Raw genomic sequence first — 15,696 nt, 5'->3', positions numbered from 1 at the left:
CAGTGGAGACAAAATGATTGCATCTTTGTTAATGTGATGTAAATTCTGGTTGTTTAGAATAAAATGAATGCACCTGCAACCTTTTCGGTCTTCATCTGAGTGCAAGTGCAGATGGAAGTGTACGAATGAATAACCTATTAGGATATAGTACCCGAAACAAATTAAAACAAAATTTGAAAGGATTTTTCTCAATATTTCTGCATAAAAAGAACTAGTTTAATAATTATTTTAAAGTTAACATAATGAAATCAATCACATAGTTAGGATTCCCTCCTGATATATGATTTTTGTAGAGTAAAGCTGCTTTCATTGTACCAAATGGTGGTTCTACAAAATCTCGGTTTGGTGAGGCCGAATACAAATATATATGTCATATTTTTCAGATATTTATTTGCTTAAGAAGAAAAAAATGAATCAATTTCATCGTCGCTTCACAAACATGTGCTACTCTGTGTATTTCAGTCATAAAATCCCTACAGAAAACTGCCTTTAATATGAAAACGTTAAAGAGGAACGATGTTTAGCGCTGTAGTTAACAACTCAATTACCCATCATGCTCTGCTCCAAAGCAGTTACGTGACGTTTCCACATCCATTGCTGATGACGGTGGTAAATGGTTGGGAAGATAAGTGTCTGCTAAAACAACATTATTTCGCCAGGCAGATTTTCTATCCAAAGGCAACAGAATGAAGAAATGAAGGTTAAGTGATCCAGCAGCCGGTAAAGTTTACCAGACGCTTCTGGGGTCCTTCAACGCGTCTAGCTTTGTTTCCTGGGCCTGTTGCTAACGTCGGGAAATCCTCGGGCTGACTCGGCAGGCGAACACCGGGACAAGAGAGCAGCAGACCGAAGACTGGAGCTCCGGGCTGCTGCTTCACTACGACCAGGTTTCTCTGACACTAACTGGGGCTTCTCATCTCCAGAGAAACTGTATTGTCTTCATACTTTGTGACGGACGTGAATAATCGTACCTGAAGGGTTAGTTTGACAGTTTGCCAGCATTTAGCACTCCGGTGTTTACCAGCTAACTCAACCAGAAGCGTCTCCTTAAAAGTGGACTGCTGGTTGTATTTGTTTCAGTTTGAAATGTACATATTTGACTCCAAGCACGTTCCAGAAACCTGTTAGACATTTGTTGGCTCGTTGTGCTACTACCTACAAAGTGAAGGTGACTAGCTTGGTGGCTAATTCAAAAAGCTGCCTAGCTGAGGTTATCACATACTATGGGGCTTATCTACAAAGTTTGTTAGCTTGTTAAGCTGTAAAATTATGACGTTCTATCAACGTTACCGTCTTTAGCTACACAGACTATGTTGTAGCTTGCTTTACTTAAAGGTAAAAAGCCTGACGAGAAGTATTTGAGAGCCAAAGGCAGCTTTATCCACATTCCAGCCAGCTACTGGATGAAGCCTTACAGAAAAGCCTGGATATTTATGTCGCCAGGACTCGCCGGTTTCTCCAGTTCTACTTGTCATTATTTCTCCTCCAGCTACATCTAACAGCTGGCGCACCAGAACGAACTGACCCGCCTGTAAGCTCTCTCTTTGGGCTTATTTGCTCAAGGAACATCCTCCTCCAAGCAGGCTTAAAATGAATCGTTACCTCCCTGTGGCACGCCAGCACTTCCTGGCCGCGCTCGCGAGCACCAGCGTGGTGGTGAAAACCATCAGCGCCGTGGTGGTCCTCCTCTACCTGCTGGCCTGGGCGGTTGACACTTCCTACGCGCTAGGCGTGACCCCTGGCTACCTGTTTCCTCCCAACTTCTGGGTGTGGACGCTGGTGACCCATGGGCTGGTGGAGCAGCATGTGTGGGGCGTGGCGGCCAGCGTGGGGACAGTCATGGCCTGTGGGCGCCTCTTGGAGCCCCTGTGGGGTGCCCTGGAGCTCCTGATCTTCTTCGCCGTGGTCAACGTGTCAGCGGGACTCCTGGCAGGGCTCTCCTACCTCCTCACGTACGTGGCCACGTTTGACCTGGACTTCCTGTTTGCTGTGCGCATCTACGGAGCTGTGGGCTTCTTGGGAGGTGTCCTAGTGGCTCTGAAGCAGACCATGGGGGACACCACTGTACTCAGAGTTCCACAGGTGAGACTGAAGGTTCCTCATAAAATCAGTGTGTTTACAGTGATGTGTGTTTAATGGGGGTGTATTATCAGTGTAATGTTGCACACGTTGAACAGAACGGTGTTCTCTGGTCCTTCTGTTTGTAGAGAGTTTTGAAACATGTTTTTTTTTTAATTTGGACAAAATCAAGTGTCAAGTGCAAACAAGTGTCACTTCATTCTGGAAATATTTTGCTTTTAATTTGGATGAACACATAATCTTAAGAATGAATATGTTCTGCACTTTGTGCTCAGGTGTTAAGCAAGTTATATTTTCAATTATTCCTTTGTGTGTTGAATTGATATGCATAAAGCTGACAATTTCAAAATAACAGTGAAAACACGGGAACCAGTCAGGGTTTTTCTGACTTTGGGTTTCAGATTTTGTTTTCATAGGACTTTAGCACATGAGACAAAAAATATACTTCAAATTCTTCAAAACACCAGAATTAAAAGATCATACCTATTTATTCAAAGCATCTCTAGATTTATCTTTATTCTTTTTAGTCAAAAAAGGTTCAGGCATGTTATCTTTTCATCATGTTTTTGTCATTTAGTCTATGTATTCATGCTACATATATAGCAGATTATTGCTGAATATCAGGGCGTTTTGTTGACAATGCCTCCCTTAAGGGCTCATTTTCTCGTAATGCTCTGTTGTATCGCGACGGATATTACCGTTTGCGTTAAAGCAAATTCAGACAATTACCTTCCTCAGTCAGATTAGTGTTTGATAAAGGGATGTTTTATTTTGTGCATAATAAACATAGCTGTGGTTTTTCAAGTCAGTGGTTAATATGTTGACCTCTGTGTGACCTCACTTCTCTAACATGGAGGTCTGTAGGGGTCACTTTTAAAAGGTTTATTTCTCAACACATTGGTGAAATAATTAACCAATTAATTAATAAATTAACATTTATTATGCAACAGCATGGTGTGAGTGTTAGCATGAACGTTAACATTTCCAAAAGCTAATTGGTTTATTTTTACTTGTATGATTCACATGTTGCTTTAAAGACCATTAGTTTGACTTTTGAAGCTCAGTCTATTAAAGAAACGATCTGCCATTTCAGCTGGGACAGAGAGAAGTATTTGACTTTAACATGGAAGATGCTGCCCAACAAACCAAGCCGTACTACTAACAAAACAGCATATGGTTTAGTTTTTAAAAAATCACCATAATCTTGTTATTGTGAAAACTGAATTTCTTTCATCTCTTGTCGATTTAGAAAATAACTTTTCCTAGTTTATTCATTTGCTTATTTTAAATTAAACATTTTTTGCCAGTCATGTTCCTGATTCTTTTCACCCAAAATGTTCCCTGCTTGGTTTCAGGTGAGACTCAAAGCTGCCCCGGCGTTGGTCCTCCTCCTCCTGGCCTTGCTGCGACTGTCCGGGCTGCTTGACAGCTGCGCCCCGCTGGCTGCGTACAGCTACGGCGCGCTGTCCGGCTGGGTCTACCTGCGCTTCTACCAGAGACACAGCCGGGGCCGCGGGGACATGTCCGACCACTTTGCCTTTGCCAGTTTCTTTCCTGAGGCGGTCCAGCCGGCGGTGGGGCTGCTCGCCGGTCTCGTGCACGCCGCCCTGGTGAAGATAAAGGTGTGCAGGAAGATGGTGAAGAGATACGACGTGGGGGCGCCATCCTCCATTACGATCAGCTTGCCAGGGACGGACCCCCAGGATGCCGAGAGGCGGAGGTGAGGTTCTGGTGAATAGATTGTTGGTCACAGATCAGTTGGTTTTAAGTTATTATTCTAAGCAATCTAGTATGAAGTTTAGGGGCTTTTTTTTTTTAGCAATAAGAAGGATCAAGTTAAACTATAAATCATGGTCATGGGATGAAACGGTTTTCCTTCCTCTCGGCTGCTCTGAAATAAAAGGCTCCTTTTTGTCTTGTCTGTTTGCGCGGTTTGTTATGCAGCTGTGCTGTTTATCCCAGTTGCAGCCTTCCATGAATTCTTTCACACACTCACAAACACCTTCTGTCAAGTTGTTAAACATTATTTTTCCACGAGCCCAATTATCATAGAGGCACTTCTGCAAGCTGCTGTTCAGATTCAGTAAATGTTCGATGCAATCCCAAACATGCACATAGTTTTACAGTTTTATTACATTTATCCTTACAATCATAGTGTTTATAGTGTAAAAAAAATTATGCTAGCCAATAGCCATAGCTGTGCAAAGGCAGATTTTTCTTCTGCACTTAGTTCCATTAGTTTTGTTTGGCGTTTTCTAGATGAATAAACGTAAATTATTCTTATCCCTCAGAAATTTCTCAATCTTGATTAGCTGCATTAGAAGTTGAGGCCTTATGTCTTTTGATTAGACTGGGTCTTAAGATAGAAATGTAGATTTATTCTGCAAATTAGAGGTGTGCCGATCGATCGGCCACCGATCATAATCGGCCGATTTCCGTGAAAAAGTGTATGATCGGTGATCGCCGATCCCGGTCTCTTGTTGCCGATCACACAAACTGATCACCTGCATCTCATTTCGCAGCCTGCCTGTGCAGCTGGTCTCCTCTTTCCTTCACACYGCGCAARCGTGCAGCAACAAATCCTAAGCAATGTGGAACTATAACGCACTGAGTGAATGGGGAAGTTTGCGTGTTGCGGCGGAAAATTGAAGCATGTGGGGTGAAGCACGTCAAAAATGCATCAACACAACGAATCTAATACGACATAAAAACAATGTCATACTTGACGGAGTTTGGCTACATCGAGGCTCACTGCAGTTAAAAAGACATATGGAGGATCAGATGGCAGGTAAAGCAGCGCACAGCTACAAACACTCACCCGGCATGACAGTCAGAAAGTTAAACAAATAACCTGCAAAATTATTTAAGTCTTCGAGCTGCGATGTAAGAAGCTTTTTCCGTTTTCGCTGTTGAACCGCTGCTACGCGCTACAGGTAGTAATATTTCAGACGGAGTTTCGCTTCCGCTCCACCTGGTAGAGACTCTAACACCGAACCTCTGCTTAAAGCTCTGCAGCTTTAAGCAGAGCCTTCAAAACATTAAATAATAATGTAATTATTAAATTACAATTATTTAATATTAAATTATAATTATTATATTACTGCTATCATTGTCAATACTAAAATATAATACTATTTTTTATATTACATTGATTATTTCTTATTGTTAATGATTAATTATTGTAATCATCTTAGTATAGTACTTAGCTGCATTATATTACTAAATATCAAATTATATAATTGTATATTGATTAACAAAGTAATGTTAATATTCATATTATTGCTATTAACAATAGCAATAATATTAAAGTATAATAACTAATATTACTATTATCAATAATAATAATTAGTATCAATATAATAAATAATTGATAATTATATTGATCAACATACTAAAATAATTTCATTATTATTGCTATTATTATTACTAAGAATAATGATAATTATTATTATAAACAAATTAAAAATAATTCCATCATCCATCTATTATCCAATGTGCACAAAATCGTATTGTACTGTGGGAGGAAGCTGGAGCACCCGGAGAGAACCCACTCATGCACATGGGGAACATGGAAACCCCATGCATAAAGAACCCAGGCCAGGATTCAAACCCAAGACTTTACTGCTGCAAGGCAACAGTGCTACCAACTCTGCAGCCCTGATTTTTTAATTTTGATATTTTATTCATGAAATGTATTTTTTATTGACACCTAAGGAGAATTTAGAGACCAGTTGACCTAACAGTCATGAATTCAGACTGTGGTCAGGAAGCCGGAGCACCAGAGAACAAAGGAGGTGATTGTTGATTTCAGGAGGAACAGGATCAAATCAAACCCCATTTCCATCATGGGAGAAGAAGTGGAGGTGGTTGAAGAATATAAACACTTCAGTGTTCATCTAGACAACAGTCTGGACCGAGACGCAACAGTGAAGAGTCAGTGGACAGCTCCACACCTCTCTTCACCCGAGTGTCCAAGACATACGGCCGCAGATCCAACGAAACAATGACAAAGTCGATCATCGAACTGCGGCCTAGGGCGTCCTGGTGCCAAATGCACATATGGACACCCTTAGGCCCGGACATGGTGATCGTTATGGATAATCCGTGACGAGCACAGAAGTCCAACAACAGAACACCACTCGAGTTCAGATCGGGGGGGGGCGTTCCTCCCAACGGAGGAACGGCCCCCCATTCCTCCCAACCACACCCCTCCAAGTCTCACCGTCATTATCCATGTGAGCGTTGAAACACCCCAGCAGAACAAGGGAGTCCCCAGGAGGGGCACTCTCCAGTACCCCCTCCAAGGACTCGAAGGGTGGGTAATCACTGGGGTAAACCCCAACGTACAGGCACCGAGATGGGGGGCAACAAGTGTGCCCACTCAAATCAGATATCCAATACTAAAATCCAGGGGGAAAAAAAAACATGCTGACTAAGATCTCTGTGCTAAAAATCAGGAGGAGTGCAACAGATGTAACATGCTGTCATTCAAGATAAAGAACAACAAGACTTTCTAGTGTGACGTTTGGTCTGATGTTTAGCCCTTTGATCGTGAGTTCTCTTTGCGGCAAATTCCGGTATAATGAGATGTCGAACATTGTAGGGATGCAGTGCACTAGTTAAAGTCTCTTCATCTCTACAGCAAATCCAAAGCTCCATTCAAACAATCAAGTGAAGACATTTTACTTTGTTTTTCTCCGGGCTGTCAGACATGAAATACCAGAACAGACTAACGTTTGATAAATGCAAGAATTTGCTGAAGTGGTTGTAGAAGAAATTAAGAGTTACGATAGAAAAGCTGAATCACTATTTGGGTGTGAAGCAACATTGCCTTGCAAATGTTTCTTTTTTTTATGCGTAGGATTGAGAAAAAATTTAATAATTAAAGGGGGTGTCATGCAAAATTTCTGCTTTTTGAGCTTATGAGAATATTCTCATATGTAATTTTCTGTCAGGCAAAAGCTTGTTTATCATGGGTAAGTTCACATTTATTGCCAGTTAATCGGACGGTGTTCGTCTTTGCCACTTTTGCCAACCTATAAGATGCCGTGTTCATTCTGTGCAAAAAAGTCTGTAGAGAGCCAGATGCAGTGTGAGAGGCACAAGAGCCATAAGCAGTTTTTGCTATGCTTGATTGTAATGCAGCATCACTGCCCATACATTCCCTAGATTTGTAGTTTCTTTTCTCTTAAATTATTAGAGTTGGCAATGGCATCAACAAGTCTTAAATTTGACTTGCTGAAACCTGCAGATGCCCTGTAAATGTGTGTTTCCTCTCAGCTTTACCTTACAAAATCGGTTTGATTGGTTTTAGCAATCATCGTTTCCTGTTGTCTCTTTGATGCAGACAACTGGCCCTGAAAGCTCTGAATGAACGCCTAAAGCGAGTGGAGGACCAGTCCGCTTGGCCCAGCATGGACGACGAGGAAGAAGACGACGACGACGAGGTCCGAACCGACAGCCAGCCACTCCTCCCCAGTGGGCGCGACACCTTGTCCTCAGCACAGAGAACATCCGGAGGACCCTCAGGCGCTTCCCTGTCCTCCACCACCCCATCGTCGGCGTCACAGAGTGGCGGGGCAGCGTCCACAGGTGGAGTGCAACACCCCGAGTCCAGCATCATCACCTTCGAGGATGCAAGCTCTAGATCATAGCAAGTGGAGCCTCTGGTGTATGCAGATGCACACTCTCGTTGGTGTCACTGAGCAGTATGCTAGTGCTTCACGCGTCCCCGGCTGGTTATACACTCAGTAACGATGATTAGATGTCGATATTTCACTCTCCGCAACATCTGTGATGAGCGAACACATGAAATTGTGCTAATTGTGCTCTCACAAACTGTCTAAAGACTGTAAAGTGCTTTCAGTTCAGACGTGTTGGTCACAGAAGCTCGGCGCCTTTGTGCAAACCTAGTTTCTACTCTCCTTCCACTGAAAAAAGAAAATCTATGTGTTAGGGGCTACATCCTGACTTGCAGAACTCTGATCACTGCTACATGCGTTTCACCTTCTTTCTGAAATAACAAAATCATTGTGCAGATCTCTTTTTCTAAGTCTTTTCAGAACAGACGTATTTGTCGTTTTGCCTGCCTGCTACAAGAAAACGGTTGATGACAAAGACGCACAATGAAGTTTTTGATCCTCTGCGTGCAGACGAAGCTGCTTGTTCTATTTGGATCACCAGCTTTGTAACGCAGAGTATGAACAGCGTCTCGGTGGTACCAACCTGCTGAACGGCGACACCAAGCTCAAAGACTTGAAGTGCCAGATGATTCTCCAGAAACATTTTGTTTCCCACAGAGAGAGAAATGGAGAACATTAGCTGTTTTTATTTTTCACTGCTTTGCTCAAACAGTAAGGAAAAAAAAACAAAAAACTTTTTCTTCTTCTGGTTCTGTTGGTCTCTAAAGGAAATTAAAAGTTTGTTTTCTTTGATCTAACAAGATGTGTTGGGCCTGTCGCACTGCTGAACATTGTTCAACTTTTACACATCCTGGGGTCTGTAGCTATTTCAGTGGGCCATGTCTTCACATTTACTAATAAAACAACAGCTAATAATGCACAAGTGCAGAAAATAGTTTTTGGTATTAAGACAATAGTTTTATTACCTATTAATTTTAGTTTTTTTTTTTTTTTTTTTTTTTTTAAGTTTTACACATTAAACCCCGTGAACATGTAGCTCCACTCCTACTGCCGCGTTGATTTATATTCCATGCGTCAGAAAATCCCCTTGCTGGAACATTCTTTATTTCTAAGCTCAAATGTGTAAGGCAGTTAATGATTTTCCAACATGATGAACAACTAAATAGTTTCATCAATATCAACATGAAGTCCATGCAGATCTAAAGGTCAGCAATTTGTTCAATTTCTTGGCAGTCGTTGCTGGAGATGTCACATTTTATTGTGGGGGGGAGGAAATCAATTCCTTGGAGGTCTGATGTTCCCAGTGTCCTTTTTGATTAACGTCATTAACGGACAGTTAAGTAGTGGAAATGATTACTAGGATGTCAAATTGGTAATATATATTTAAGTTTACTCACTTGAGTTGAGCCGAGAAGATGAATAAGTTTTAAAGCTGCACCATCTCTTCTATTTCCTAATTAATATCCTAATGTTCTTGTAATTGGTGGGGGGGGGGGGGTCTTTCCCCAATTTGGGTCTGTCCTATTAAACAAAAAAGTACTGAATGTTAAAGATAATTATGATCTTGGCATCTATTACATGTTTAACTTTTCACGCAGTTTTCCCTCATTGAAGTGGGGATTTTGTCATTGATGACTCACTAGTTGCAAAAAAAAAAAAAAAGTAGGAAATATTATTGCCTAAATTAAATTCACACAGGCAAGAGCCTCCCAATGTATTGAAGCAGATGTTTGAGTGTGTTAGTTTGGCAGTTGTGTTGTTCCAGTATTTGTCCCTGAACAAATTTACCACAATTTTGCTTTCAAACACACGCACGCACAAAAATGGTCAGATTCTCACTTAAAGTGCATTAGCAGAAGGGCAATATACTGGTTCAAAAAACCTTTGAATGGCTGCAATCAAAAAGAAAAGTGTCAAAGTAGCCCGATGTTGAGAAAACCTTCTAATGTGGCTGAAATAAGATAATCCTGCAAAGAAGAGTCAACCAAAATTTAGGGAGCAATTACTTTTTCCCACATAGCGCCACGTTGGGTTGAATAGGCATCCCCCCCCCCCCAAATTAATAAAATTCTCTTAAAAACTGTTTATGTTGACGCTGGGTATCTAAAATTAAAATGCTTTTTAAGATCAAAACTCGCAAATGTGACAGGAAAGAAAAAGCAGAAGAAATCAATTCTGGGAGAAGTACTTTTACAGCTTGTACAAACCAGAAATGAACAGGAACCTGCTGGTAGAGAGTCTAGAAAAACTAACTTTACCTGGAACGCCCTGAATCTATCAGGGTAAGGGTATGCATTTGATCATCTGTCAAAATGATTGTTAGTACCCAATATTTATGTTAAAAATACTAATTTTTTTACATACCAGCATATACTGATTTTATACCTTTTACATTCAAAAAAGCCCAGTGTCATAGTGTCAAATTTATTTGCCAGCTCACTTCTGCTTGTGTGTTGTAATGGAAAAACAGCGGAAGAGTGAAACACATCGTCACTGTTTATGAAATAACTGGGGTTTTTAGACTGAGTCTAGTTAGCTTGGTTTCACTCAATCCTTGTTCCGTTTCAGATTGTATTGAGAAGACAAAAATACACAATAGGAGAAATATTTCCTCAGTTATTTGACTGGTTATTCCTGTTTTGTTGCAAATAGAAAATTGATTAACATAAAAAAAAAAAAATAATACCGAACATTGGATTGCTTAACATAATACTATATACGAGTTACAGTGGATAAAGTGCCTATTGCTCTCAATTATAAAGACTCGTCTGGATGTGTAAATTATAACATGTCAAAGCTTCCAGGCACCATTCAAAGAATGTTTTATTTTTTTATTTTTCAGCCAAAACTCTTGCAGATGATATTAGCCTCCATGACTCCCTTGTGGAAACTGTCTCCCCCCCCTAAAATTGTCAAAGTGTTTTTCTTTCATCATTTTAATTTCCTAAATGGTTTGAAGAAGTGTCATTTTCCTTTTCAGTCTCTGTGTACGCTTCACCAGAAATCTACTCTTAAAAAAAAAAAAAAAAAAAAAAAACAGCCTCCTTTTCTCTCTCTATGCTGTGCAAAGATACTTGTGTTTCAGTTTTTGAATACATTATCTCACAATTAAATAAAAATATGATTGTAAGAAGTTTCAGTTCCAGTTGTGTCCCGTTTGCTTTCCTGGATCTGGAGGAACAAGCCCAACGAAGCAGACACTTACAGCAAGGCAGTGAACTGAGAGAGAAAAATAGCCAAAATTCTGAGGCGGTGCACTAACCTGAGAAGAATATTGAGGCTTTTATTTTGAAATTTTCAGTAAGCTTCATTTTAAAGGGCCACACTAATCCCATGTGTAACTGGTAGAGTTAAACGAGACGTATAATGTCCAAAACATTGGCATCACTGTAGTTCTGACATTCTGTTCAGCTCAACATTCTTAAACAAAATTTTTATTGCGACTTTTTTCAATGTTCGTGGCTTTATTTGGTAGTATTCCAACAGTAAGGGGGAAAGACATGCGGCAAAGGGACTGAGGATGGACGTCCACCTCAGGACAGTTCCAACGCTTTTAAGGCCTCTTAAATTACTTCCAAAATTTTCTATTTTTTATTGTGATGACAACACTTACCAAAACCAGAAGCATTTTGGTTCTGATGGAGGTCTGCTGAACAGTCTTCACGAAGGGAAGTTATTTTAACAGTAGTGAAATAAATACATACATACATACATACATACATACATACATACATACATACATACACACACACACACACACACACACACACACACACACACACACACACACACACACACACACACACACACACACACACACACATTAAGTGACCATAGAAACACCAATGCATCCAAAATAAACACTGGGATTATTGGATATTTTTTTTATTGTGGGGGAAATTGGAGTGCCCAGAGAAAACCCATATAAGAACAAAGAGAACAAAAATCACACTCAGCATTCACTCTATTGGCAACATCTGAATATTAAAAAGAACAATTTTCTAAAATTGATAAGATTTTGAAGTGATTTTACTAGAAAATTAAATGAATACACACAGAAATGCTAAAACACACACTCACTCACTCATTGCTGTTGAAACACCAATGAACCCAACATGGACGCTGGGTCTATTGAACATATTTCTGTTTTTGAGAAAAACCCAAAGCACCCGGAGAGAAACGGTCATTCTCTCCCTGGTTTTGCACCTGTTTGCTGGAACACGTTCTTCTGAATCAGAAGCCCAGTGATTTACATTTACATTTGCAAATCTCCATTTGCAAATGTAAATGGAGATTTACATTTGCAGCAGAATCGTCTCCTGCATGATCTCCACTGCAGAGTTCCTCAACCACAGATGATGGAGACGGCTCATTTTCCATCCAGGGCAGTCTCCTCTTGGCTGACTGGATTCTGCACAGGTGGGGTGGACTTCACACGTCTCTGTTTAAAGGGTTTCCATATGGCTTCAACCAGGCCTTTGAAAAAAACGTGCAACAAAGGGCAGTTACTCTGCAAAATATTTCAAGACTGACACCACAATTATTCTGTCCAGTACTGCGTTTTCTGTAAGAAACTTCCCACAACTTGACTGGATCCCCTAAATGATTTAAAAATAGCCTAAAACGTCTTCTGACTATGGACTGAGATCATTACTGGGTCACAATTAATTTCTTCCCCCTGAACTTCAGCTCAAACTTTCTCTAAGAGGCGAATGAATTGTACGAACGTCCCAAAGAGAGAAGTGAAAGCCTGAAGTTTTATTGGCCTGGACAATCAAAAAGTGCATCAACAAAGACAATGAATCTTTCTTGCCTTGTAAATGTGAAGCCAGTTTCCGTTTTTCCACCAAGGAAGCTGACAATCTAACTGTCCAACAGTTTTCCCCTCAGATGGATCAGATGAATACTCTGAAACTTCCTCTATAGGAGATAAGGGAGATGAAAATTCATTAAACTTTGGATGCAGTTTAAATTCCTGTGCCCTGGATGTGATTGATGCGATATAAAGACCAGAGAGGTAAAACAGGTTTTTATTGAAATTAAGTTAAACACAGACATCTACAAATACAGATCACCGCAAACTCTTTTTTGCGCATTAATACATTGTATGGCAGTCTTATCAAAAGCTGCGTAGCCACAATGTGTCCATCAAATTGCGCAGGTCTCTGTGCAGCTGAAATGATGGGATATACTCAATATACACGAGATCTCTCCTTTGTCTGTCGTCATCCAGAAGAAATTAAGTGAAGAAATGACGAAATTGCACGCAGCCACGCGTTGAAGCGCAAAAACTGATCGGTTTTCATGTTTAAATTGATCGTAAATTTAATTTGTTTGAGTTGTTTAACTATTAAAGTTTGTACCCAAAATTTCAAACTAAATATTAAATAGGCACAAGAAATACAATTTTAAAAAATGATGTAGGTTGAAATATAAAGACCTCATCTTCACCCAAAAACATATATTATTTGGAAAGACAAATATTATCCTCATGAGGCTATACAAATGTCAACATAGACGTATTATATTAGTATTAAAAAGTAGGTATGTTATCAAGGTTTATTAGTGATATTTACAAAGCCTTTGCTGAATCACTTCCTACAGCCTTTAAACTGTATTTCAGTGATTATTGAGAATAGGGACAAAACAGGTGGACCTGTTTTGTCCATAGGAATAAAATATACACAAAATATAATTTTTTCAAATATCTAACTCACAACAATGTATATTTTCCTTGTGTTTGCAGAATATTTTTTTATTTTAAACATTGTAGTAGGTGGCTGGTGTCTTAAAATCCCTTGTCCCGGAGCAGAACTCAATACATTATAATAGTTTAAAACAATTAAAGAAATACTAAAATTATATATTATGACAAGTATACGTAGTCATATAAATAATTAAATAAGTATCAATAAATTGAATTAAAAATAATTTTTATATATTTTCCAACTCCATTGAAATTTGTCCCTAGTTTTTGTCAACACCGTCAGACATAAAAAGAATGTAAAAAAATAATACTAATCAGGCATTATTGGGGGCACCAGAACTTCTGAGGACCCCATGACCTCTTCCTTTCTCTTCCTTTGCCAAGAGGGCTAGTTAGCTCTTGTTAGGTTAGGTTATTCTTTAGTTTTTTCTTCTTTTATTCCCAAGTTGTTTGTCACAACCATGATGTGTCAACACCATAACTGACAATTTACAAAACTTTGATGAAATTTTGTGAATTAAATGCTTAATTTTAGTATAATGTACAGATTTTATGGACCTGATGAGCTACAATATGGCCTCCTTCAGAGTAACATCATATAAATTGAAGTAGTTTGGTATTTTGTCAACTCCGTCAGATGTCAACTCCAACAAGAGTTTTTGTGACTCTTTCAGTGAAATTGTTGACAAATCTCACTTAAATGTGCAGTTATTTGAATATATTTTACATAAATTGCATTACTTCACACGTATCAAGTATTTTTTTTTTTACTCACTAGTTTGTCACCACCTTCAGTTCTGCGTCAACTCCATCATGCACTGTCCAACTCCGTCAGATGGACTTTTTGTTGTGTTTTAAAGAATATTTTTTTTGTTTCTTGAGGAGCATTTGTAAAAAATGAGCAAAACATCACCAATAGGGTCATTAAAAAAATATCTTATATTTATTTTGTCAGATGGTGATGACAAAGTTCTGGGTCAGGTCGATTAAAAAATGTTATTTTATTTTTTTAAATGTTGCAACTGGGAGCCTGCACTTTAGCATCATTACATTTCCAAAACATTATTTGTCATATTTGCATACATAAGGTTGAGAAATAATTTTTTAAAAATTGGGGAAAATTAAAACCCATTTTGTCCCTATTCTCAAGAATCACTGATTTGCCAAATCCTTGGCAGCCATCTCTCTTTCACATCACAACTGACTTTAAGACAGTTGTGATGGTTTATATATCAGATTATACATTAGATTCTAGTTACACCTAAACCTCCACAGGTCACAAAACCACAGCAACTGCTTCAAACAACACTAAAAATCCAAAGACAGAAGGATTTACAACAGCAGAATCCTTCTCAGCTCATTGACTCTGCAGAGAATCAAACCAAACCAGCACACCAAGAGACCCAGCGTTGGCCTTCAACAGCGTTAGCATCAGCAGCGTAGCAAAACCCTCAACAGCTCCTACCTGCAGATGTCTTCTGTTCCGCCATTGAACAGTTGCTTGACCTAACCAACCTTTGATGGATCGGACGGATCCGCCATGCACCTTGTAGGGAGTCCTCAGGTTGATAGAAGCGATTTCTCAGCTTGATAGTCCATAATAGATCAACTGCTAGCTCCTGATGCCATTATCTTTTTTTTTTTTTTTTTAATGTATGCCATTATATCTCCTCAGAAAGTCCATGGTTGTGTGCTGCTCTATTTAGACACACAAAAAAATGGCTTCACTAACGTTATCGGTGAAAAAAGACAACTTAGAATAAGGTTTCCGAAAAATAACTTGCCGAATAACCAACGCAGCAATTTCAAACATGGCGCTCCCTCGGCCTCCTCGTAAGTCAAGTACAAGATGCCAAACTAGGCCTCGTGTCAGATGAACACTGACACGATTTCAATCGGATCCACAAAAGGTTCAGTCATAAGGCTGGGCGTTTACTTTGATTCCGCGTCTTGGGAGATCAGAAAATATCATTTTTAATCGAGGTCCCAAAGTTCATGAATATCAGACCGACAGCTTCATGTCTCGGTGCGGACAGATGCCAGCGGCGTCTTTATTTTTTTCTTTTTTTTTAACGCTCACGTAGAAGTTGCGTCATATTTTATATCCAACATGGCGCATGCGCGTCACGCTAAGTAATAACAAAAATGGCGCAATTCGCCACTGTGGCCAGATTTGACATTTTCCAGTCCAAACACGGTATAACTAAACCTGTAAAACCTGCCCAACTGCAAAAAAACAGTATGAATCTAAACCTCTAATAAAACTCA

At 39.5% G+C, this 15,696-nt stretch overlaps 1 protein-coding gene across 1 annotated transcript; it reads left to right on the top strand.

Annotated features, from left to right (window-relative positions):
* Nucleotides 1–567: 567 nt before the first annotated feature.
* On the top strand, nucleotides 568–8,432 carry tmem115 (transmembrane protein 115). Its single transcript, XM_008413227.1, has 3 exons — nucleotides 568–2,082; nucleotides 3,435–3,799; nucleotides 7,427–8,432. Exons 1-3 carry the CDS (start codon nucleotides 1,591–1,593, stop codon nucleotides 7,731–7,733), a joined length of 1,164 nt encoding a protein of 387 aa, XP_008411449.1. The 5' UTR covers nucleotides 568–1,590; the 3' UTR covers nucleotides 7,734–8,432.
* The last annotated feature ends 7,264 nt before the right edge of the window (nucleotides 8,433–15,696 follow it).

The sequence above is a fragment of the Poecilia reticulata genome, linkage group LG7 (genome assembly GCF_000633615.1).
Source record: "Poecilia reticulata strain Guanapo linkage group LG7, Guppy_female_1.0+MT, whole genome shotgun sequence".
NCBI lineage: Eukaryota > Metazoa > Chordata > Actinopteri > Cyprinodontiformes > Poeciliidae > Poecilia > Poecilia reticulata.
The sequence above is the reverse complement of the archived record's forward strand: the minus strand, read 5'-3'. Positions and strand labels throughout refer to the sequence as shown.

Bases quoted from the DNA above. Each gene is read 5' to 3' on its own strand.
- tmem115 (XM_008413227.1), top strand. From the start codon at position 1,591: ATGAATCGTTACCTCCCTGTGGCACGCCAGCACTTCCTGGCCGCGCTC. The intron at 2,083-3,434 runs GTGAGACTGAAG...GCTTGGTTTCAG, and splicing joins CTGTACTCAGAGTTCCACAG to GTGAGACTCAAAGCTGCCCC. The intron at 3,800-7,426 runs GTGAGGTTCTGG...TCTTTGATGCAG, and splicing joins CAGGATGCCGAGAGGCGGAG to ACAACTGGCCCTGAAAGCTC.